The 25,857-nt window shown below is 42.4% G+C and overlaps 1 protein-coding gene across 2 annotated transcripts in view; it reads right to left on the bottom strand.

The window, feature by feature from the left end:
- Positions 1 to 25,495, bottom strand: part of FSTL4 (follistatin like 4) — a 234,559-nt gene extending 209,064 nt beyond the window's left edge. Inside the window, exons 1-2 of one of the 2 annotated variants that reach the window (XM_074156169.1) lie at positions 25,364 to 25,495; positions 10,283 to 10,316 (exon numbers count right to left, since the gene is read on the bottom strand). In XM_074156169.1, coding sequence (XP_074012270.1) covers positions 10,283 to 10,316; positions 25,364 to 25,492 — 163 coding nt within the window. In that variant the 5' untranslated portion in view covers positions 25,493 to 25,495. The remainder of the gene's footprint in view (positions 1 to 10,282; positions 10,317 to 25,363) is intronic. The other variant, XM_074156168.1, reaches the window with a different exon arrangement.
- Positions 25,496 to 25,857: the final 362 nt, after the last annotated feature.

The following is a 25,857-nucleotide window of genomic DNA, read 5'->3' as shown; positions in this document are numbered from 1 at the left end:
TTTTGGAAAAATAACTAGAGGTATCAAAGACAGAATACTATGGAAAACCAGGAAACTTGGAAAGGATGATAAAAAAAAAATCTAACTTAAGTAACTGAGAGAAAAGTTACTCTAAAATATTCAAATATGAAAAGTAAAGAAAAATATTATAGGCAATTCACATCATACAATTTCAATTGGAGAAGCAAAACAAATAGAAGAAGGGGTATTGCACACCATTGTCACCCGCTTTGCAGTTGCAACGAGAAACTAAATTGAAATCTTGTAAGAAGTGACATTTTGAAAAACTTCCAATTCTGCAGATGGAAAACACAGCACTTTTTTCCTTGTACTTTTTATTTTCCAAGCAAAAGCATAACTTTATGCCATTATCTGCTGGGTGCACAAGGTAGATTTCAGCTGTGGCCTTTCCACCAACTATTGCACACGACAAACCACAGGAACAGACACTTATTGGTAACCCTGACAGGGCTGGACCAGTGTGCTGAGCAAATTTAAAAGCCAGAATCCAAACTTATGGCTTTGGAAGAAACAGGCTTTGAAGCCTATAGGTCCTATAGGTCCAGAATCACTTTTGACACATACTAATTTCATTCTGGTAAAACATGCTATGAGTTTCATGTGTGTCCCCTAGTTTTACACTCAATTAGAAAAATCATCTGGGCTGAGATTCAGCCCTACTGCACATCACAAATTTGGGGTCACTTTAGCAGACAGCAATTAAAAATGCAGCAGAAAGGAGGCACATTTTAACCCCAAACCTGAAAGAGTAAAAGGAATGAAAGAAAAACATCCCACCTGCAAGGGAGAGGCAAGGATGGAAAGGAGGAGGAGAAGGGAACAAGGTACGAGGACTACTCTCGTGCTACTTCATACACACATGCAGTGCCCATCTTGTTATATGCAAAACAACAAACTGCTCTAACATTCTTCAAAAGATCTCATCAAACACAACAAGCAAGCAGCATGGCATGGACAAATAAATACTGCCTCATGGCAAACAAGGAAATATTTATGGAAGACTATTAAATTTGGATTACTTATCTCAGACACTGGAGCAGTTGCAGAGTCGCCAATCAGCTCTGCTGACTAAATACATATTTATAAATGCTTTAGCTGTTCTATTTACCCAATGGACCAAAATGGCTTATTCATTCTGTTCTGGTTTTATTTTGGTCTATCAAGTACAGCAAATGTGCAGTTAGGTGCATAATAAAAACTCCTTTAGAAAAGTAATTACATTACCTTACATACAGTAGATTTTTCTTTCCCAAACACCAAGAACAACTGGACTATTTCACGGGTTTATAAGTTCTTATTAAAAAAATATACTGACACACACTAATTGCCGAGCTGAAATCTTGCTTGGAAATGTAAAGTCCAAAGGAAACATTTACAAACAAAGAAGAGCCCCCTGGAAAAGCACTAATTTAAGCCGAGTGTTTGCTACGGCAGCAGCCACCTGAACGGATGCTCCACATCCTGCGGGGTTTGATGAGAATTGGATGTGGTGGCAAAAGATAACAGACCCACAGGTAGGAATTGCAAGGACCACTGATGCTTTCTTCTTAGCTACCGCCTCAGCAAAGTGAGGCACCTCCAGAAGACACCGGAGCACCATTAGACCCTTCCCTACCATAAACCACAATGCTCCAACTGGGCTAATACTGGCTGACGCTCAACACACTGCGTTAGCCACAGGTAGAGGCCACCCGGTTATAAGAGCCTGAACTAAGAGAGCACAAAGAGGGTAATTTCTGTCCTATTTTATCTCGTACTTGGGCAGTGAGTTGAAGCTCTGAAAATATTAACCTAATTGCTCTGCCTTATGGTTAAAGCTCAGTTCAGGAAGAAACGGCATGTTGAAACCTAATAGGCCTGTAATTGAAAATATACCATGCTCTTACGCATTAACTAGACTAGCAGCACATTCAAAAATCGTGACTCAAAAACCTGATTGAGCCCATAAGTGATCCTTGGACTTTGGGTCTTCTGGCTGCAAGACAGAGCTACTCATTTTGCTAATTTCTGAGACATGTTGGATAAACCAACTTGTTGGACAGTATTTGCATATCACATTATACTGCCATTAACAGAAACATCTGCTGCCAGCTTTTTTATCCAGCCCTTACAAAGACATTTATTTTATAGCTGGTCTGAAAACTCAGGGTTTCCAATGAATATGCACCTTTCAATATTATGTGCAAGCAGCGTATGCCCTCTCCATCTGAGAGAGGTTTCCACATCATGCAACGTTCCAACAGTATTTCAGCAGAATTATATGGCTGGACCAAAAAAAAAAAAATAGTAGTATTTCACATGAATAGCAATGCACCACCTGGAACAATGGCCAACATTACTTCAAATCTCACTTTGAATTTCTACCTGGCTGCTGCTAGGGATGTTTAAGTCAACATAAGCCCCGTTTGTCTGAAAAATCTCTCCTTTTCTTATTCTTAAAGACAGGTTGTCTTACAGGACCAGTGCAAGCCAGTCCCACTTTACTGCTCCGGGTCAGTCGCAGGCAAGTGCTTCAGGGGGTGAGGATGCAGCCAAGGCAAGGTTTGTAGGACAAAGTGGTATCCTTCTAAAAGATTGTTCATTTTAGCTGGAAAAAGTAGAGAAGCTTGTGGAGTCAAGGGGTGTTGGGAAGGGCAAAAATGTTAAAGTGGTTATCTCTTGGGGGAAGACAGGCAATTTTCAAGCTGTGGAGTAGAGACAGATTAAAGGGAGAGGTGAAAAAGAGAGGGAGAGACTACCCTGTGGAATAAAACTAATCTCTCTATTAAAGTCTTCATCAAACTTTGGGGTTCGAGCTGGCAAAGAGGTCATCCATCTCTGGCAGGAGCTGGCAGCACCACCAGCACAGCACCACGACCTGCTGGGACTGATCTCCTTGAGATCCTGGAGGAGGTCCTTGACATGCCACACTGGGGGACACAGGCATGGGACAGACACTACCAGAAGTGCCCCGAGAGGCACAGCACTTGGCTTGTACCAGAAAAACACCCTCTCCTTTAACTCCAGAAAATATGCTCATCTATCCCCAAAGCTTCCAAATAATGTGAACTGGTGGCAGGAGGTATTTACCTTCCCAGTTGGACACTACATGCTTCCTCCTGCCTCCCTCAACCCGGCTGTATCTTTTTTTGCATGCTTTCAACTTAAAATTCTTGCATAGGCTGAAGCCAAAAGACTGCTCAGTAAACTCTGCCTTGCTGTTAACTGTTCCGAGAAGCTGGGCTGATGAAGTTGGCTTTGTGCTGTGTATTTTGGCCACAAGCTTTAAGGCAGCAATTCATATGTGATGCAATTGGCTGTGGAAAAAAAAACAAACCAAACAAACCCTAAACATCTCAAGTGATTGAAGCTTCCTAGACATGAAGTAGTTCTAGGAACCTTCTGGACCATGCCAGCAGATAAGGCCATTGTATCGCTGCAGGTCAGTGCAAGGTTTTATGCCCCATGTTATCTGCTGTAAGTGAGCATCACTGAGGGACAGCTCCAGCATCTTCCGCCACCCTGCAGCGGAGCTAAGCGCAGCTTGAGATTTCTGCATGTCTGGTTTTAGGATCTGATAGTGCTGCGCGATATCTACCCATGGATACGAAATACAAGGAATGCAGGTAATGGCAGCACCCTGTCTTTTTTTTTTTTCTTTTTTTTTAGTAAGATCCCTTTATGTGCCAAGAAATCATCAATTTGACCCATCTCCAGCTGTTCCCCCACTTGCCCAAAATAAGAACTGAGACTTCTTTAAAAGGTGCGGCACGGCCAAACAGGGCTGCGGTGGGCAGCACGGTGTGGCAGCCAGCCCCAGCAGCTTACCCTGCTGCCAAATCAGCACAGTTCATTCTGCTTTCAGACAGAAAAAGAGAGATGCCTTCGGGCACATCCAGCCTCTGGATAGCTATGTATTCCATACTACCATACTTCATAAATACCTGTATTATTTTGCATCTCCCTGTAAATCCCCACAAATTCTTGTAGTTTTCTGGCTTATCTCCATCTTCTCCCTTTCCCTACTCAGGGAACTGGAGTCTGGCCACTTCCTGAGTTTGCCTACAAGCTCCTTCCTCCCACTTGCTGCTGGTACCAGCTGCCTGGTTTCCTGCTGCTCGAGAAGTTTTCACTTCAACTCCTTCAGGTCCATCAATCTGCTGCTCTAGCAAAGCCACCTACTATTATATTTACTTACTAAACATTCATGCCCATTCTGCCATGAACGGAATTCATTCCTCCTCCTGCCCCAAAGTACTTAACTACAGAAACTGATATATCAATTTACAAGAGCCTTAAATCTGCAAAACCGTTCTGCTTCCAGCAGTGAGAGAGCTGGGCATGCAATGGGGTTCCCACGCTGGCAGAGCTGGGCTAAACCATGGCTGCATTCACTTTTTCGGAAGTAATCCATCTGAATGAACAAACAGGCATTTGGAAGCCAAATGTGACCACTAGAACCAGCACTATTTTGTTTGGAAAACTGCTCGGTAACCCCTTGGCTGAGCCACAATTCACTGCTCGGGGTTTGCAGCCACTCATCCATGTCCGGAGTCCCATCCATGGCTGGGCAACATCAACAGCTCTGGTAAGGCTATCTAGGAATTATCCCTATTACTGTTTAATTTGCTACTGTGCCCAACATTGGCTAATTAGTTGATTATTTAGGGTTCTTCCCCCTCCACATGGTTTTACTCCCTCTGTTAACTCTTGTCACTTAGAACCACAAAATATTCCAAGTTATAATTAAACACTGTTGCTGACAGATACGTGGGAATGAACAATTTTGTCCCTTCCCCAGTTTGGGTTAGCCTGACTCTAAAATAAAATTCAAGCTAGAAAGTGCCTTGGGCAGCTCCTTGAAAATATTTTTACCTTCATTATTTCTATCTAATTCCCTGCCAACATTGCAAAACTAGGCATCCCCACTGCATCATGCATTTGAAGAATAATGTTCAAGTGGGATGAGGTACAAAAAATGCTGAGGGACTGCAGTTTCTCAGAAAACCAGGACCTGAACATCAGATTCATATTCTGACCCAGCCAAATATCCTTCCCCAGGTAACAGGTTGCTGTTCTCTGACAAGGTATGCCCTGAAAAGCCAGAGATAATAAAGATTCCTATGACAACAAAGCAGCTCAGATGGATGTGAACCTTTGCTTTAAGGAAAAACTGAGTAATTGTTAAAAATCAGTATAATAAATGTGGAAATTATTCCTCTGTGATCCTACAAAACAGGTATTTTTAATGTTATAACCCATCCTCTGAACTTGAGGCATGTTTTGAAGATACAGCTGGTGTTTCTGGACCTGCCAACTCTGTATGTACATAGCATACACATACAGATATGTACATTTGGTATATTGTATATTATCATATAATCTGGATGTCATTAGGATAGCCAGACAACAGAGATCCTGGGAGTACAGCTGCTTCTACAGAGCAATACAGCCACAGCTGCTGATTTGGGAGAGTTTTGACCAGGTCATAAGGAACAAAACCACATTTCTTGGACTCTAGCAATAGGAAAAGAACAACGGGATAGGAAATTAGTACGTGATTTACTACAAAAGTAATTACAGCCGATCATTTCATTGTGTTCTTGAAGGGTTTGAGGAAGAGAAACTTGCCATTCCTGCCAAGTTTTGAGAGCCTTTCATCTTCCATGGATAGGTGGAAATTTGAAATGTGCGAGAAGAAAGGATGCAGTGAATAGAATTTCTAAAGGGCATTACTGTTTTATAACCAGGAGTCAGTTTTTTATCTAGGACATAAGAATTGATGTCAAGTGGCAAGTAATGAAATATTTCTTAAGCGGTTGGCTGGATCCTCCACTGCTGCTAATTGATGCAGCCCTGGAGATTTTCAATAAAACTATGGCAACTTGGGAAAGGTCAGGGTGTGCTCTATTCTATTGCTCCTCATTGCGATTAGGAAACACACTGTAACAATGAGGACTGCGTGTTCTTAATAAATATACACAAATACAAACAGGACATCCACAGCACAGAGCTTGTGAATACTTAGGAGGGGTTTCAGCCTTTTTAATTCAAAACAGATAGTTAAAGTTCATATCTTCATGGTAGTGTGATGTCATCTGACTGACTAAATCTGGAGTTGCATCTCATTTAATAAGATTATATGGCCAAACAGAGTGGAAGCAATCTGGTTGAACATTTCTTGGCTGAATGGCTTCAAAAGCATCTTTTGACACTAATTTGTTGAATGGATGATTGCGAGCAACATAAAAACAAATTAAAAGTTTTAAGTGCTTGGGCTAGATCCTCAGCTAGTAAAAAAGCAAAAGTGGTCCATTAAATTCAGTATGGCTTTGCTCATTTGTATCTACTGAAGATCTGGCTCTTTATGCTTAATGTGACTATACACAGGCTTGGGCTTGGAGTTATACTCAGCAGACAATTTATCCTGGTGCTGAGCATCCTTTAGCCCCATGCTGCCAACAGGAGCAGGAACATTTGTCAGCTCCAGAAGCTGCAGAATTACCTCCTGTGTTCTTGCAAATAAATAGTTGGGAAAACCACCGGAGGCCCTGTTCTGCTAGACACGGGGAATCTGATGGACCCGAATGGCTTTTACATACAGAAATTGTGCAGTCCAATTTATAGCAACAGATAAGTATCACACATTCATCTACACTCATTACACAGTGAAAACTCACCAATCTTTAATATTAAGCCCCACCACTGTCAAGCCAAACACTGGCAGTGTTCCCTTCAGAGCCCAGTCCAGTGCTCCTTCCAATTTAACACAAGCCCTTTAGTCCCCCCATTTTCTGATGCACACTATTCTCCATCCTTTTCACTAAACATCTGTTGTGTCCACCTGATCCGCATAAACTCCTGCTTTTCCCAGCTCCCTCCTTCCTTTTTTGTTCTGTTCTCCTGCGCTATTTCACTGTCCTGAGCACCTGATGTAAATATGCAGGTTATCAACATTTTTGCTCAATTTCCCTTTCCTAAGCGCTAAGGGCAGGTAGTGCATAGGAACTTGCAACAATGCTAAGACCTGAAACCATCTGTAAGCAGATGGAGTAAACAATGGAAAAGCATTTAAATAGAAATGGGAGAAGAAAGACTGGATAACTGAAAAAAAAAAAATAAAGCAGCTTTGCCTGCTCTAACTTGCCCCTGATTTGAGTTTAAGATAGCAATATAAAGAGATGGCATTCAAATCCTCTGCTTGTTTACCACATGCTGGGTTTTTCCAAGTTGTGTTTTTGTTTGGTTTTGTTGGCTTTATTTTTTTATAGAGTCAGCATCACAACCTGGCACCTCACACCATATTCTGTTTTCCATTACATGAGCATGATGCGGATGGAAACTGCAGCGAGTCGTAAGCAAACGAGAGCAAAATTTCGACTTAATGGGTTTAAACTGAATGTAGGAAAATATTCTTGCAGCTTCTAATCAGCTACCGTAATGAGGTTTTTTGGGTTAAAAAGATCGTTTTTAGTCAAAAAGATAATACTCAAACACCAGTTTGGCATCCCAGGAACAAAATGTATCTGCAGCCATTTCCATTTAAATTCAGAAGGAAATCAGTCTTCATACATCAGGCTGGAAGACGGCTGCCAGCTGCAGTCAGGGCAGCATCTCCCCTCCATACCACAGCAATTAAAAGATCACGTAATTATAGCTGATCTAGCGCCCACAGAAGTCAAAGGAAAGCCATTCATCGACTGTAATGAGCTTTGGAGCAGCTTCAGAATTTCTCCAGCATATGTAGCCCTGACACTCCAGACACCAAAAGCCGCCCAGTTTAACTACACTCATCCAAAGCTAAGAAAGGAAGAAAGTGTTTTCACATCTTTCTTTCATCTAATAGAAACACAACCCAGCGCAACTGACCATCAACTGTCAACTAAATGGACTGTTTGTTGAAGGAAATGAGTATGTTGAGTTAGTATTTACCCGTGGGCCATTTGACAACAATCAGGGCTTTACTTCCTTTGAAAGAAAATTGTCTGCTTTCAATCTAAAGGACTCAAATCTTTTGTCCAAAAAAAAAAAAAAAAAAGAAAAAATTCTGAAAAGCATAGGCCAGGATGGCCCGTTCTCTCATCAAAAGCTCTTTTTTAATTATTCTGGTTCACCCATGAGCATGGGATAATAAAAGTAAAGTAGGCACAGAGCATGTTTGCTGCAACCTCACCTTTGTGGTGGTTGCCATTAGATATTTTTAAGTTTCAAAGTTTCTCAGCCAAATCTTCCACCAAGGGAAGGCAACAAGCATAACCCCCCCACCCTCAAATGTTTTCTAATCATCTTATTTCCTCAGATAAAGACCATCATCCCCCAAAATTACCATTTCCTCAGGTGAAAACCATCATCCCCCAAAATTACCTGAACCTTAAAATCCAATCATGCCATATCACAAAATTTATAATAAATCCTTTCATGTGCATAACAAACATTTTGACCCTCCTGTTATTTTTTTCTAGCACTGAGCGATATCTGCTCTGCACACATTTTAATACTGAACAGGTTTCTGAAGGAGGCTTTTGTTGAATTATTTTATAGGCACTATTGAGGACTAACACCAGAGAGGAAGATACTTAATCATTGCTGAAAATCCCCAGGTAGCTCCGCAAATCCACAGGCTTTTGTGACCAAGATGTATTTACCCTGTTTGTTGGCATTTCCTTCTTGACTTCTGAGGAGTTTGCAGTTCTTCAGACATACGTGATTATTCACAGATTGTGTTGCTGGGCATAAGCCCAATTTATCTATAGACCTGAACTCCCCAACTGCCATCCCCTTCTCTCAGCTCTATCCATGGATCTAAGAAGCCTTCTGACAGAGAAGTTCATTATATTCGATTCCTTTCTGAAAAAAAGGCATGGTTTCAACCCTCCAAATGCAAGTCAAGCCTTACCTGTCCTCTGAAGGCAATCAGCCTAACTGAGCCTGGAGATTTGGTGTCTAGAGGCACTGATCTCAAAATCCAGTTACTGCTCTGAAGTAACATTTTCCAAGCACCCACGTGGTCTATAAACTCAGTCCTGCTTTCAAAAATTGCTATATTTAAGGTCTTACAGGAGTTGATTGCTTTCCCTGGGAAGTAAATTTGGCAAGCCAAATCATACCTGAAGCAGGACTAGAGGTATTTCTACAAAATTTTATTCACGAAGTCCATTTTCACAAGACTGGATTCACCCTCCACATCTATACCGAATTGCACCACAGACTCTATAGCTACAGCATGACTGAAACATCTCCATAATTCTGCATCTCAAAGCAACCCTGAACCATCCAAGACCCTTCCTCAGTCTGAGATCAAGGGAAGTCCAAGAAAACTGGACTTCTTCATGAAGAGTGGCAGACATTTGACCAACAGCACACATGCTGAAATCCTGAGCTCAGCAGATTTCACTCTTAGCAGCAGCCATATATTTAATTTATTCAAGCGCCTCTGCTGCCTCAGCCTCACAGCAAAAAATAATAACAAAAAACCCACAAAAATAAGAAAAGGAGATTATTTGCCCAGATGATGATGATTATTTGCCCAAGTTACCCTTGGACCTGACCTTTTTCATTTATGCAGTAGAACAGTGGTAGTTACAACCTCTTCCCAATATATGGAATGCCTGAAGAAATTAAAGAAGCTGCTGGAATAAAACAGGGGAACGCATGAATCTGTTGAACAGGAGAGTGCCACCCGCCTCATGTTACACCAAGACAAATAAGGCGAGCAACTGCCTGATCCAGAAAACATCTGCTAAACAAAATCAAAATTAATGATAACCAGAACCAGCTCTTTGATGGCCGATTCTCACCCAGCTGCAGGGAACCATCAAAGAACCTCTCACAGCAGCAGCCAATTAGTTACTAATGCAAAAGAGTTTAGAGGAGCAGGATCCCAGCTCAGGGCACCAGCACAACTCCCCTTTCCACTGCCACACCTTGGGGTGGATTTTCACCATGCTGATACATCAAAAGCCTTATCTGGACTTTTTTCCTCCCTGAAATGCTCCAGCGTCAGAGTTTAGGTCCTCTGCCAGCACCCAACAAACCTTGACTTCCACCCCCAACACGATCATGCAGTTCTGTGCTGAATGAGCAACTTTTCACTGAAAAAAGAATAAATCTACATTTTGCAACTCTAAGAGCTGTCAGGCAAGCATTGGGAGGCAGTCTCTTTGAAATCCCACAGCAGTACACTCTTTCAAGTGTGTAAAATATGATTGTTTTAAAAAGCTACTGCAAGAATACTCAACACCAACACACACATTGAAAGAAAATTGTACTTTTTTTTTCCTACCTTTTCTTCTTGTAACTTCAAACCTTCTGGCATCCTATAAGGAAAAAGAGAAATTTTTGTGGTTTTCTTTTTTAATGCAAGAATTGTTCAAAGGCAGCATGAACAGAAACCCCTAAAAACATTAGTCATTGTCCCAGAGAAGCATCTATGAAGCTCTACACTATAACTGAGGAGTAATTACAAGCATATATTTCAGTTTGTCCACAGATATTTAATGGATCAATGTATCACCTAAAATGATTCATCATTCTGTGATAAGTTACATGGTAGAGCACAATATCTTTCTTTTAAATAGATATTTTTTTTTCCCTCTATTGATGTTAAAAGGGAGCAGCTTGGAGGGTTATTATTACTACACCAAGGATTCAGGGCTGAGGAGGGAGGAGCTATTACAGATATTTTTAGCAGAGACTTGTTCAAATACCTGAATAATTTCAAAGCAGCCGGACTACTCACACTTGGAGCTGAGGGCTCATTTCAATCTTCACACACCTACATCATTTGCCCTATTTCTTGCAAAGCCTCACTACCACCTCTAATAAAGAAACTTCTTTTTAAAAGACACTGAGTAAAGTCTCAAAGGGCATTGCATTCCCAGACAACACTATCTACTTATACTAATGGTGAGACTCCAGAGGAATAAATATTTAATTCCAAGCAGTAACATTATTTATGGGTTAATTACAAATACTTACAATTGCCATCATTTGGGTTACTTCTCATAGAATGGTTTGGGTGGAAAGGGACCTTAAAGATCACCCAGTCCCACCCCCCTGCCCTGGGCAGGGACACCTCCCATCAGAACAGGTCACTCAAAGCCCTATCCAGCCTGGCCTTGAACCCCTCCAGGGATGGGGCAGCCACAGCTTCTCTGGGCAACCTGGGCCAGGCTCTCACCACCCTCACAGCAAAGAGCAGCAAAGAATATTTCTTGCAACCAGTATTAAAAATAGCAGAATCATGGAGGACTGTAAAAGACCAGCTTGCCTGGAATCCTGTTGACCTGGGTAGTGACGCACCCCACTGAGTGCAACCTTAAACTTGGAAGACCCCAAAGAGCCAAACAGCCCCAGCACCATGTCCACCATGGTACCCCTCAGCACACACCCAGGGAAGAGGAGCAAACTCTCCAGTCCCCTGCCCAAGGCTCCTAAAGCAGGTTATTACTCTTGTGGATTTGCCTTGTTTAACCTCATTTCGTCCCCTTTGTGCTCACTCTTCTCAGATGTTTATCAGAGAATGAAATAACAAAAAGGTTTGTTTCTCTCCTCCTTTTGATAGGGAAATAACACATGGCCTCCCCAGACATCTGAGCTTTCTGGTCCACCTGATGCTTATTGTGATTTTATTGGTACTTTTTCCCTTTTTAAAAAATAAAGTACCTCCCTGCAGACCACATTTAGACAAAGGGAAGGAAAGTATAGTGCCATGCATCTAACGAAATATATCCACAGTCCCCTTCTGCTGTACAGAGGGCCTTGCCACAGGGTAATTGAAAATACCAAAAGCTGCCGCTGGAGCACACAATAAAGAATACGGAGCTTTTCAAAGTGAGAGAAGACAGAAATAAACAAAAGGAAAAAAAATAATAAATCAGTGTATGGAAGTAACAACAGTACCTGCTGAGCTAACTCCTGAAAGCCTCACCTCCCTCACCCAAGTACATCAGACAGCATCAGGTAACTCGGAATGAGGCGTTTTATTCAAGGATGTAATATCACACACAGCACACGCGACAGTGGTGGAGCGATTCGTGTGCTGCCTACAGAAACGCTCCGCCAACTCCTGTCCCTCTCCCAGGACCCCCGCGAGGGGAAGGAAGGGGGGGGCTTTCTCAAAAACAAAGCTCTCGCCAAAACCAAGAAGGATCAAAAGCGGTCTCCTCGGCACTCTAAAGTCAACTGAGGGGAATAAACCAAAAAAAAAAAAAAGGTATTTGCTTATAAAAATACTAAGTCATTATTCCCCATAGGAAGCTACCTCAGTGATCTTAAGAAATATGTAAAATGGCATTCAGGATTAGTACAGACTTCAAAGCATTTATCCTCTTTAGGCAGCAGAGCTCTGAGCTGCGTAGACAGTTATACTCCAGGGACCTCTCACAGCTTTTCAAAATATTAGTTTGAGAGGTGGGGCACGGGATAAAAAAAAAAATTCAGATACAGCCTGCTAGCATTAAGCCCGTGTACGTGTAATATATGCAAAAGGGAAGAGTACTTTTAAAGTTCCCCTGGAGTCCCTCACTTTAACAAGCTGTTTGAATTCTCTGCAGTTCAAAAGCTTAGAAACACTAAAACTAATTACAACTATTACATTGATCAAAAGGAAAAAAAGACAATCACACTCTATAAAAAAAATAATCAAGTGTCAGCTCACTTGTATTAAATACCCTTTTGGTATTTCCATGAAAGGAGCTGCGCAGACATCGTGAAAAACAAAGGATGGTCTTCAAAGTTTCCCTTCTTTTACTCTCTTCCACTCATAATTATAAGCTCTAATGAATGTAAACTACCCCAAAAACCAGACGTGGGATTCAGAGGAAAAGCTTGTTAGGAATGCAGTGGGAGAATGTGAGGTCAGGCTACAAGTCACCACTTCTCCTCACCTGGGAGAGTATCAGCACTTGGTACATCCCCCAAAACGTACCCTTCCATGGAGAAAAGGCCAATGGCATTGAGAACACTCGAAATTTCAGGAGAGTACACAGAAAAATGGGAAGTTATAAAAAATACCTGGCAACCGTGGCAGGGCTTAAAGACAAGCCACATAAAGGCACCAGCTCCAGGTGGAGACACAACAGCGGGTTCTGTCCCTCTGGTAAAGCAAACTATGGCAGGGACTCCCATTTTTCTTAGTTTGCCTCAGCCAGATCATTTCTCTCTTCCATAGCACAGAAAAGAAGAAATGATGCTGATTTTTCTCCTTTAGGGCATGTTGAACATAAGATCTTTCTATTCATGATGTAATATAACACTAAGAGACACTACCAGCAAGCATGGCCACAGGCACAGCACCGTGCTCCACACTGTGGCAATCTCTTCACAAAAAGGAGTAGCCACCCTTTCTTTGAAGTGTAAGGTACAGCTCTCAAGTAAAAATCACACAGAGGTTTTAATAGTGTTACTCATAGAGAGCCAAACTATTTTGATAAAAATGACATTAAAGTTCTCGGATGCATTGCCTGAGGAACACTTCTCTGCAAAAGCCATAAAGCAGATGGTTATAAATGAGACTTATTTCATGGGCACCACTTAATGACTGCAAATTCCTTTAACTAAAAATCTAATTTTATCAGAGCATAAATCATATGCTTTGAAGGGAAAAAATTGTTTCAGATTTCTCATTCCTTCTATAAAGCTTCTTCATGAATACCATTTTAAAATACCATTTCATTAATGCAATACAACAGTTTTATTTGTCAAGGTTCGCTTTTAGCACCTATTTTCCTCCTTTTTAATGTTGGTTAATTGAACACAGAATAAAAGGCCTCTCTGTTCCCTATCTGAAGGGCCTCATCATTGTTACGTGGAAATCAATGGAGCATGTTTGCTCCAGGTAGTGCTTTTCACCAGACACGTAGGTACCAGAAAAACTGCATCTCCAAAGGACCAACCAACCCAGTGTCAGCACATGAGAGCAGATATAGCTTCACCTCAGCCTGGAGAGGAGAAGGCTCCAGGGAGACCTCATAGCAGCCTTCCAATATCTGAAGGGAGCCTACAGGAGAGCCGGAGAGGGACTCTTTGTCAGAAAATGTAGTGACAGGACAAGGGGTAATGGTTTTAAATTGGAAGAGGGGAGATTTAGATTAGATATTAGGAGGAAATTCTTTCCTGTGAGGGTGGTGAAACCCTGGCCCAGGTTGCCCGGGGAGGTTGTGGCTGCCCCATCCCTGGAAGTGTTTAAGGCCAGGCTGGATGGGGCTTCGAGCAACCTGCTCTAGTGGAGGTGTCCCTGCCCACAGCAGGGGGGTTGGAACTCGATGATCTTTAAGGTCCCTTCCAACTCTAACCATTCTATGATTCTATGAATTACTAATCCTTCTCCTGGATTACGAGGGACAAACATAAAAATAACAATCAGAGAAATGGTTTGCCACCTGCTGTCATAGAATCATATAATCATTTAGGTTGGAAGGGACCTTTAAGATCATCTAGTCCAACCATCAACCTAACTGATTAAAAAAGAAAAAAAAAAAACACAAAAGGAAGTCACACAGCTTTGCTCCCCCATCACTGCCATGTGTTTCCCATCAAACACCTGCCTGAACCTTTTGCAGTTAAACAATTTTGTTTCACACAAAGCCCTTTTCTCCTCTTACAAAAATAGGGAAACTCAGGCTTTGAGGAGACAGCATCAGGATGTCCTGCCAAGGTGGAGTAGCCTGGTTGTGTGATGGGCTCCTGATTAATGCTGAATCACAGGCCCATGGATAAGCAGAGCACTTGTGGAATGAAGAACCAGATTCCATTCAGAACACAGGGAACTTCATTGTGCAGCATTAAAATACAACTACACAGAGGGAATACACAAGATAGTACAGTGGTTGGCAGCCAGGGTGCTGCCAACTGATCTACTGACAATCATTAGTGATGGATCCAAGCAGCAAAACCACTTGCAAGTTGTTTGGTATCAGTGTAAATAAAGCTTTTAAACACTTCTGAATTAAAAAAAAAAAAAAACACAAAACATATCTACGTTTGTTCTGTATACCCACAAAGAACATACTGTGCACTACATAATACTGTGATGCTCTTCATCCTGTAAATCCCCATTGCAGGCAGAGAAAACTATGGGAGCTTTGGCTCTTCTACAGCTGAAGCAGGAAGTCCCTTGTCTCCTGGCTGCTGGAAAAAGGGACATCGCACCACCTGCGGGAAACACACAGCACCTTCCAGCTCAGGCTCCGATTTCCACCAAAACACTCTACAGTCAAAGGTTTTCTTTCTCAAATGTATTCTACTCCAGGCTCCACCGAATTCATGGCAGGGGGTGTGTGTGTGCGCACGCACTCATGGATAATGGAAGATTTGGCTTCAACTCTTGTGCTTGAGCAAACTCAAGTTTGCTGGAGAGCCCTGTTTGGTGTCTTGGTGCACCCTTCGGGGCACCACTTTTGGGTGTCTAGTAAGGGGAGCCCAGGAAACACAGAAGATGAACCATTATACTAAGAACACCAATCTCTCTCTTAATGTCACATCAGGTTAGCTTTATTACACCCATGCTAATCAGCAGTTGATCATTTTCACTTGTTGGAGCTGCACTAACATAAACAGGGGGAAGGAGGGAGGAGGCCAAGGAAGGACCACATGCACATTCCTCTTAGATTTATAACTTCAGGCAAGATCAAGGCACTGAAAGGGTAATTTCTGATTTGTAAAAATAATGATCTACAAAGCCCAAGAAATTGCTGCACCAAACTGTGGTGACTTGTTTATCATGCAGCAATCTAATTCCCACACCTCAAGGGCAGTCTCTAATAATAAACATCCACATATTCTCTCCTCCAGCCAAGGAATGAGCAGGCAGACCCGTCTTGTGGATGCTCTAACTACACAAAATTATTATTGCAGCATGAGCAAGGGGAGGTCGTTCAGAAACAAAGCTGATCCAGGACTGTCTGCAGGAAGCACAGCACGAATCAGAGCTTCCCAGAAGCTTTAACACACCCGTGGGACTGAGGACACAAACAAGCTGCTCTTGAAGTTCTCCTCAACTCCAGGAGACTAAAATAGTCCAGCCTTTAGGCAGGCAATATTAACCATCTAAAGCAGGTTAAAAAAGTGTCATAAATTCTAGATACCTAATAACTGCTTGATGTATGTATAAAATCACATCAGTAGCAGCTGCTGTGCATGATTAAAAGCAATCTGTTAACCCAGATCCTACAGCTGTGGAGCAGACATTAAGGTGTAGAATATAGTACACACCTTTAGCAGTCCTAAATTAAAATATGCCAACCCACTGCTAAAATAGTCCCATGGTTTGACAACAACCACACATGTTTTGTCATACACATGGTTCCCCACTTCAGGGCTGGATGTGTTTGTGCCACACACAGGGCACTAACAGGACGGCCCCAGTGTTGTCCCATGCGGGGGACAACAGAAGATGGAGCACAATACACAGCTTTCTGCCCCAAAATACAGCTCTGAAATGCACACAGTCTAGGACTGTTAAAAATACAGTAGCTACATAGTACTTTATACTTGGTATAAGTGATGGGCCGAGCATGTAGACAACCTACCCAACAGGGAGAGAAAAAGGACCATTTCCTGATTTTCTGTAACTGTTGTTCTTCCTTTTGTCCCTGCACATCCACATGTGGCCACATGCAATTTCCTGCATTCTAATTGGAAAAGCAAGCATGCTTTGCAAGGTTGGTAATTAAACAGTCACAATTAGGCTCAAAATCAGGAAAGACAGGTTTCTGTCTGCTATTTCTTCCTAGTTTTCCTTTGACTAAAACCAGAGAATGAGTGCTTCTAACCCAGACACAGAAGCACATCACAAGCAGGAATTACTATTTTAAGGGGCAAATCTTCACAGCAGAGTGTCTCTTTGTAGTTCTCTTTCTTTCCCAACTTCCCCCACTTGCAGACCAGGACTTACAGAGATTTCTACACGGCTGTGCGTTTGCCATCCTCTTTTTGTTAGCAGCCTCTGACCCCAGAAGCATGATGCTTAATGTGTACCACCAGGTTTGGTACCAAAGAGGTACCAACTGCCCTCAAGTGCAGCAATTCATAGGATAACCTTATCTTGCAGTGGTTTTTGTCTCCTGCTCTTTAATAGTGATGTAGATTTATTCAAAAGGAGTCCCCTTTTTTACGACCATAAGCAAAGGTTAACACAGGGCACTTTGCCAAAAAACCCAATTAATGTAGGAGATGGAAGAGATGCAGAGGAGCGGGTAACATCTCAGATCCACAGGTCGCTTGCATTGCTGGAGCACAGCAACCCTCTTACCAGACACTCTTTGGAAGAGGCTGCAGGGCTTCTGCAGGGGGATAAAGCAAATCCAGCACACGCAGCCAGGCTCACGCCAGGTCTATCACTAAATTAAAACTTACCCTTGTACACAGCACATCTCCAGGGACCTGCTCCCAGGATCAGCCTAACTGCTGCACAATTTCTAAATATACCCCCCTGACTCATTTAACAAATTAATAAAGAAGTGGCTGTTCCTATTAATAGATTATCATCCTAGGGATTTTTTTATTTTTTTTTCCCTTCAGAACATGCTCTTCCTATCTCAAGTGAGGGGTCAAGACAATTACACTGCCACCCAGTACAGGGCATGGTAAGGCATTCTGCATACAGACCTCAGCATTTGCAGTGGTTATGACTAATACACAGCTTAGGTTGACAATAGGATCTTCTGTTTACAACCACAAAGAAAGTATATTTTCAAAAAAATATGCTAATGAGGAAGCAAGCATCCGCTTTATTTTGAGCCAGGCATGAGGAAGAAAATAAATCACGCACTGCTGTTGGTAGCAAGTTTGCTACCAGGACAGACGCTGGCAATTTAGATTTGTCCTGTCTGGTATAAACATTGAGAGAAGCTCTGATGTCTCACATCACACAGTATCATCTGCTCACCCATACGGTAGCTAATTGAGGTAATTGCTGCATCTCTGATTTTACTCACTACTATTTCTGGACTTCAGATGAGAAAACCCAGGTATAGCTCCATAAATTTCCACATTGTCATAGGGAAGCTCATGGGATGCCTGTTTTAGAAACCCCAAATTTGCAGATGTACCCTTCCTAATTTAAAAAAAAAAAACAGATAATTCCCCTGCTTGATGGCAGAAAGTATTTTCAGTAGAGCTGTCTTGCTTTAAAAACTACTGCTAGAGCCTTTTTATTAAGGAATAAGATGCTACATTTGGAAAAAAAATTAGTCAATATTTAGTCTTTTAAGGTTAAGTAGCTTCTGAACAGAATATCAGCAAGAGTAACCCTCTGCCACATCACAGCCAAGTTAAAATTGCCTTAGATTTCTTTATTTGCAGGATGTTTTACTCTGGTCTTATTCTCTGCTTCAGGAATATACCGGCATTTCCCCACCTAGGTGTGATTTTTCACAGTTGCTCAACTGTGACATGAAAAAAAACTTCCTGAGATTGGATTCCTGCGGTCAGTCCATTCCACAGCTCAGCACAGAGCCAGGCACCCTGAGCCCATGGTCCCTCCTCTCCCCAGGGGACAGCATCCAAGCACTGACCATAACCATCTATGTAAACTAAAGCTCTTCAAATTTTATGCTGTTATTCAAGTATATGACTTGTATATATACAAGTATAATGACAGGACCAGAGGAAATGGTATGAAGTTGCAGCAGGGGAGGTTTAGATAAGATATTAGGAAGAATTACTTTACTGAGAGGGTGGTCAGGCACTGGAACGGCCTCCCCAGGGAGGTGGAGGAGTCACCATCCCTGGAGGTATTTAAGAAACATGTAGATGTCGCACTTCAGGGCATGCTCCAGTGCCTGAGATTGTTGGGTTCTTTTTTTGTGTGCATATGGTTGGACTCTATCTCAAAGGTCCCTTCCAACCATGAAGATTCTGTGATTCTGTATATAGTACCTGCCTTGTTTCATAACCCGACATTCAAATTTTCTACTACTTCAAGCACAATAGCATCCCATAACATATAGCATTTATTAAACCCTCTGGGTACCATCCCATAAGATGCAGCATTTATTAAACCCTCTGGGTACACAGAAGGGGGTAAGTGGGGTTTGGGGATGCAGAGGAAGGACCCCAACACATATATCCAAATACTATGAAAATATTCGACAGCACTGTGAACTGCGGATACTCTGATAACCAGCACTCGGGGCAAAAGCTCCTCATCTCCACAGGGATAATATTATGGAATACCAGGTTGGAAGGGACATCAGGGATCATCTGACCCAACCAAGAAGAATGTCAGGCACCAGTACAGGTTAGGCGTGGACCTGCTGGAGACAAGTTCCGAAGACAAAGATCTGGGGGTCCTGGTAGACAGCAAAATGACAATGAGCAAGCAGTGTGCTCTTGTGGCCAGGAAGGCCAATGGGATCCTGGGCTGCATAGGGAAGAGTGTGGCCAGTAGGTTGAGGGAAGTCATTCTCCCCCTCTACTCTGCACTGGTGAGGCCACAACTGGAATACTGCATCCAGTTCTGGGCTCCCCAGTTCAAGAGGGACAGGGAACTGCTGGAAAGAGTCCAACGTAGGGCAACGAGGATGATTCAAGGATTGGAGCATCTCCCTTATAAGGAAAGGCTGAGAGAGCTGGGACTCTTTAGCCTGGAGAAGAGAAGGCTGAGGGGAGACCTTATCAATGCTTATAAGTATCTAAAGGGTGGGTTGAAGGAGGAGGGAGCCAGACTCTTTTCAGTGGTTGCCAGCGATAGGATGAGGGGCAACGGGCACAAGCTGGAACATAGGAGGTTCCACTCAAATATGAGACAAAAAAAAAAAAAACTTCTTTATGGTGAGGGTGCCAGAGCCCTGGAACAGGCTGCCCAGGGAGGTTGTGGAGTCCCCTTCTTTGGAGATTTTCAAGACCCACCTGGATGCAGTCCTGAGTAACATGGTCTAGGCAATCCTGCTTCAGCAGGGGAGTTGGACTAGATGATCTCTAGGGTCCCTTCCAACTCTAAAAAATTCAGTGAAACCTTTCTTGGTAAAAGCACAGTCTGGACAAGCACCATGTCCAGCTGGATCTTAAGTGTCCCATGATGGGGAATCCACCTCTTCCCTGCGGAGATTATTCCAGCAGCTGATTGTTCTCATTGTGAAAAAAACTCCCTCTTGTATCCACATCAATGCAGGTAACAAGGAGTGAATTATCAGTACATACCAAAATGGTATCAAAATAAATTTAAGTCTTGTCTCCCTTTACCTTCATCAATGCTTAAAACAGGCACAGGCTGTAGCCCAGTATAGATGCTAATTCAAATCTGATTCATTCCTTCCTTTCTCCAAACTGACTTACAAGCAGGAAGAGCACACGCATGGCAGAGAATACATTACTAATAATAATTCTTAAAATAAACACCAGGATATTAGATCTTCAACTGCACATAAAATTGACACACTGTACCTGTTTTATTCCAAGCTTATGCTCTGAAATTATGCCTCTATTTGAATTATAAGTAAAAGCTTTTACCAAAAGCCTTTGCAATTTTGTACCTTACTTCCCAAAGCACTCCTGTCACAGCCTGTCAGATTAGGAAATATGACTTTGCTGGGGGAGGGAGCACAAAATCACCCCCGTGACTCCCCTGCTGCTTGGAATAACCAACTGGGGTCTTCAGCTGCAGCACTACGTGGAACAGCATTTAAGAATCTGAAGATAATTAGAAATTCCAGCAGTAATTGATACCCCTGGACAAGTGCAGTTGAGGCTGTGAGCGGACTCCAGAGGGATGCTTTATCCCATGCAGGATGGTACTGAAGGGCTGGTAAGACCCAGCGTTTGCAGTCATAGTGAAGGTTAAAGTGACATTTATTACTTGGAGATTTTAAGCAGTTCACGTGCCGTGCAAGCAATAACTAACGAGCAAGTCAAATGATGGACATCCTACACAGCCAAAACCTTCTGAATGCCAGTAAGAAAGTTGTGGTACCTTAAAGAAATGAGCATGTTTGCCACATTCATTAGCATATAAATGTCAGTATAACTACACTTGATACTTTGAGGTTGCTGATAGAGTTTAAGGCATAAAGCAAAGCAAGGTAACAAACATAATAATGGGTAAAAATGATCAAGAAAATGAAATAGTATTGGCACAGCTGGTCTAGTTTACCCTTGAACTGTGCTGTCACAGTCCAAATTAGATAAACCACTGCAAACTGACAGTGTCTTGCTCCTCACAGGGAACAGTTAAGGCACACCAGTGAGGTGAGAACATCTTGCAGCATAGAAAGTGGAAAAGCAAATGTCCCAGTGCTTGGATCTGTGAGAGCCACTCGTATGAATGCTTGGAGCATCACTTGTGAGCCCTGCACTGGAGAAGCCTCCCCAGAGACACAGGTCTTCTCCCACAAGAGCCTGGGACACATTTCTGGTGTCCCATGAGACTTCTTAAATAGGAGGGTGGGTGGCAAAAATAGAGCATGGAGTGAAAGCCAAATGAAAGCAATTAATTATTTCTACAAAACCACCGAGCAGCTCTGGTTCTGCAGCCCAGAGCAGACCCTGGGACACCTGCTGGTCTGTACTGTAACCGCTCAGGAGCTATCAGTGACATCCACACAGTACCTTTAACAGCTCAACACAAACCAACTATACATGTACATGCACAGCATTGTTCTCCACTGTCACACTACCCAGCTAGGACAATATTGTTCAGGCTACCTGTCAGCAGCTCCCTGGAAAACATAATACAGGATTTTATTTCTGAGATGTAGAGCTCTGCCAACTTGTGTTTGAGGAGCTCCCCACAGCAGATGGGAGACCCTCTCCTGGAAGAGCCAACAGAGACCTGCAGCACCACAGGTTGAGAAGGGGAGATGAGAAACTTGCCCCAGGAACCATGGCAAAACCAGCTTGGCTTCAGCACATGCAGGAAGGCAGTCTCTCACACAGAAAGCAGGGAAGAGAAGGACAGCTATTGAGATAAATTTCAAAATTTAATAAGATGCTTTTGTAAAATACCCCAGTAGGTTGAAAAATCGGTCTGAGCTACTAGTGGAGATTACTTTGTAGAGACCGAGTAGTAGGCTTTCCATCAGAATCTCCTGGTCAAGTTCTCCTTCCAATCTGAACACCAGGACTATTTCAGATCCAGGTTGTTTATGTCTCTTTTGCTATGCTCATGCTGGAAACTCCCTTCACAGCCACTGTCAATGACTGGCAGAGCTATGTTTTTGAGAACTCCTTTCAAGAAAGGAGAGGTGACCCCAGATCGCATCATCTGGTGCTTCATGGGCAACTCAAAGCCCTTTTAAGCCAGCAGAGCTACCCTTGAAATGTGGCCACCTTTAGCACGGAACCAGCCTTGCTGAAGGCAGAGGAAAAGCTTGTCCAAAAATATCACCCCAGAGTGGTGAGCTCTTATATATTTAGGTATTTTGGCACATATTTCACTCAGTAGGATTTATTCCTGTGATGGTTCAACCCTGGGAAGCAGCACCTCCTAGCTCCACAGAAGTCCACATGCATCATCCAGAAGCTCCAAGAGATTCCTACCATCCTCTGGAACCAGCCTATGAGAAGTTTCACAATGTAAAAGTGACAGTAGTATTTTCCAAATTTAATATAGACCAGGCAAGTTGCAGCTTTTCAGTTAAAATACTAACCTTGTCCTTATTTTAACCAGGTTTTCTATTTTAGCTCATTCTACGCCCATGGAATTTCAGACCACATGCACATGCTTATTAACTATTGCAATCAGGACCAAAAATATTTCAGAAAACAAACCTCTTCTCGGGAACACCCCATAAATTTGAGAGGTGGAAGGCTGAGCATCAAGAAAAGATAGACCATTGCTGTGTTAGAGAGTTAATTTCTCATGCAGAAGGGCTGCATATTGCAGTCTATGGCCTCCAGACTTATTTTTCCCTTATAAATGCAAAGCACAACTGCAATAATTCTACCACAGACCATGAAGAAATCGATTTAGCAATCTGAACATAAATTAAGCAATGTTTTTGATTCAGTAAACTTGTTCTTATGTAGATCAGAACAAGTATTAGTGAAGGTCAGTGACCCATACCCAAGTACTTGCTTTGATGAAGTTCATAGGAATTTTAGATCAGACCACACTTCAAATTATTTGACCTGCAAATTAACCCTTTACATATTTTTATGTAATTTTAGTGAATTGCTAGGAGCTTTTGTATTTGTGATTCAATGTTTTAAATGCATCTTAATGGAATTACATATTAACCAAACCACGCATTTGGTAACCAACAAACACTTCTCAGGAACAAGGAGCTCCAAGTGGAACAGCCCAAAATGACTAGAAAAGGATTTCAGGCAATTTTTATTAAAAAGGTATTATGGCTAAACTATTTTCTGAAAGACAAAATAAATGCCTTTTGAGAGCAAAGAGCAGTTCTCAATTTCACCGACCCACCTGAAAGCTATGGCCAGGGCTTCTAGATTCATCTCGGTGTTTGGTGCCACAATGTATAAACACTATTTCTTGTGGAACAAGCTTTCTGCACAGTAACTTTCCTAAAAATCTGCATTATAACTTATATCCCTTGAAGGTATTTTAACTGTATTCTTTGTACGTTAAAAATTTCTAATATTCACACCTGTTAAATTCGGTGCAAATCTGAACAAATACATTTCTGGCTTAGATCCTTTCACCTCAAGCAAGATCAAGTAATTGGTGCAATAACTTCACAGTTTTTAGAGGAAGATCAAATGAATTAACGTCTTTCAAGTAGTATAATAGTTCTACAATTTATGGTAAAGTAAATAATTTGAGTAATGAATTTAATTCCTCAGAGTAACTTTTTCAAAAAAATCAAAACTAATATGCATTAGTGAAGAATGAGGTCTTTTAAAATGCAAAAGCATGCAAAATATTTAATTATTTTTAATAAAAAAGGCAAAAATGATTTGAGACAATACAAGAACGTGTTTAACAGAGTGCCAGTGAACTACCCGACTCTACACAGCAACAAAAGAACAGTGGAGGTGTGAAAGGGAACTGTTTTTCTTCACTTTTACAGAACAGAGGATGGATTCCTCAAGCAAAAACTACACCTGAGATAGAACTCAGAACTGCAGAACCTCCAGCTCCACTGAAGTTATTTTCAAGTCCTGCTAAGCAGTGAAAAGCATCTTTTTAATCACCTTAAACTGCTTTATTGAAATAGCACACACACACACAACTGTGGGTATTTGTAGATGGGATGTGACTGGGAGAAATGGGATTCTTCAAGTAGAAAAAAATCCTGAGGCTTAAATAGATCCAATTGCAGCGTGAATCCATCAAGGGCTCATCATTAGCCTGGCACTGACTAATGTGTCTGCCAGTATGTAAGTGTCCTAGGCAATGGCAGTTAAAAAACTACCAAAGTCTCCTTTTCCTTGCCTCCCCCGCCATCTCCCACTTCCAGGCATTTGAATGATCATTTAGCAAGCCTATGGTAATCAGGAACTAATTAAATAACTAAAATTGTTTCAGCAGTCATCATTTTCTTTTCATGAAAGTCACATTTCTGGATTTTTATGACCTTTTTCACATGCCTCAGCCTCAGAGATGTGAAAATCTGAGCCCACTCACATCTGTGCAGCCAACCCATGTTGTGAGCTCTGGTCCAGAAAGGCACTGTCTCTGCTGGGACAGCCCACATCAGACACCCATCAGAATGGGGACCTACTTAATCCATATCACTCAACAAGAGCCAAGGCTGTCACCTACAGCACCGGAAATAGGTCCGGTTGCTTCTCCGCTCCCACCAGCCCAAGAACTGAATGCTGAGGAGCACATCACATCACCATCCTGCATCAATGCATCAGGAGTCCCACCTCCCCAGCCAGCCATTAGGAGTCCTCTCCAGCTGGATCAAGATCACCATCCCTTCCTTCTGGCCACTGGGCTCCCTTGGTTTCTTTCCCATTACTTTGTGCTTCGCAGGGGTTTGACATCAAAGTCAGGAGAAAAACGCTCTGGGCAGTAACTTTGCTGGTTCTCTCAGAACCACCCAATGGCTCAGTTCTCCTATTTTTAAGCAGCAAAAGGACTTTTTTCAAGTTTCATCTGAAGGCCAACTGACTCAAATGAAGAGTCAGGGCAAAGTTTGCTTATTAAATTTAGTTTCGCTGGTCCCAGCAACCCCAAGACAGTGTGTAGAGTCTTTGGGGCAAAGATGGCATCTCCACAATGGCCAAATGCACAATTTCACTCCCAGAATGACTGCAATATACGTAAAAAGTTTAAGAGCTTCTGCTTCACAGTTTGTACCCAATCACTGTTTCTTCACTGACCTCCTCAGCAGGTGTTTAATACAAATATACATGGATAAGCCCTCGCTTATTTCTGTTTTCACAGTATGGAAAGCCTGAACACAGCACAAATAGAAACACAAGAGTTGCAGTTGCAGCTGAAGTACAGTACCTCTTGGTGCAGCCTCCCCGCATCCGAATACAGCCTTCCGCTCCTGTCCATGTCCATCCATCCCCTCATCACTGACGGGAAAACCCCAAGCAATACCAGAGATAACCAAAAGCTTCTCGATTTCATCATTTCACATCTGTTGAAAACAAGAGAAGAGTCATAAAACAATCATCTCACAACAAAAGTCAGCCCAGAGTCAGTAACACGGCAGACAGAAGCTTCAGCTGACGGTGCCCATCCACACTCGGTCAGTGCCGATGGAGCTTTGCGGACTCCCACAGCACACGCAGCAAAAGACTCATTTTCCTGTTTTGCACCCATCAGTGTATTGGCAATGAATTCCCCCAATGTAGCAGTTTTGTGAAATATTTACCCCAAAACTCCCTCCACGGGACATGCTGTTCCCACGCAGCACCTACAGAACTGGAGCTCTGGGATTTCTAAATCTAACTACTGCAGCCAAGAGCAAGCCACATCAAAACACACAATGATGG

The sequence above is a fragment of the Numenius arquata genome, chromosome 11 (genome assembly GCF_964106895.1).
Source record: "Numenius arquata chromosome 11, bNumArq3.hap1.1, whole genome shotgun sequence".
In the NCBI taxonomy this organism is placed as follows: Eukaryota; Metazoa; Chordata; class Aves; order Charadriiformes; family Scolopacidae; genus Numenius; species Numenius arquata.
This window is presented reverse-complemented; position numbering and strand designations above follow the sequence as displayed.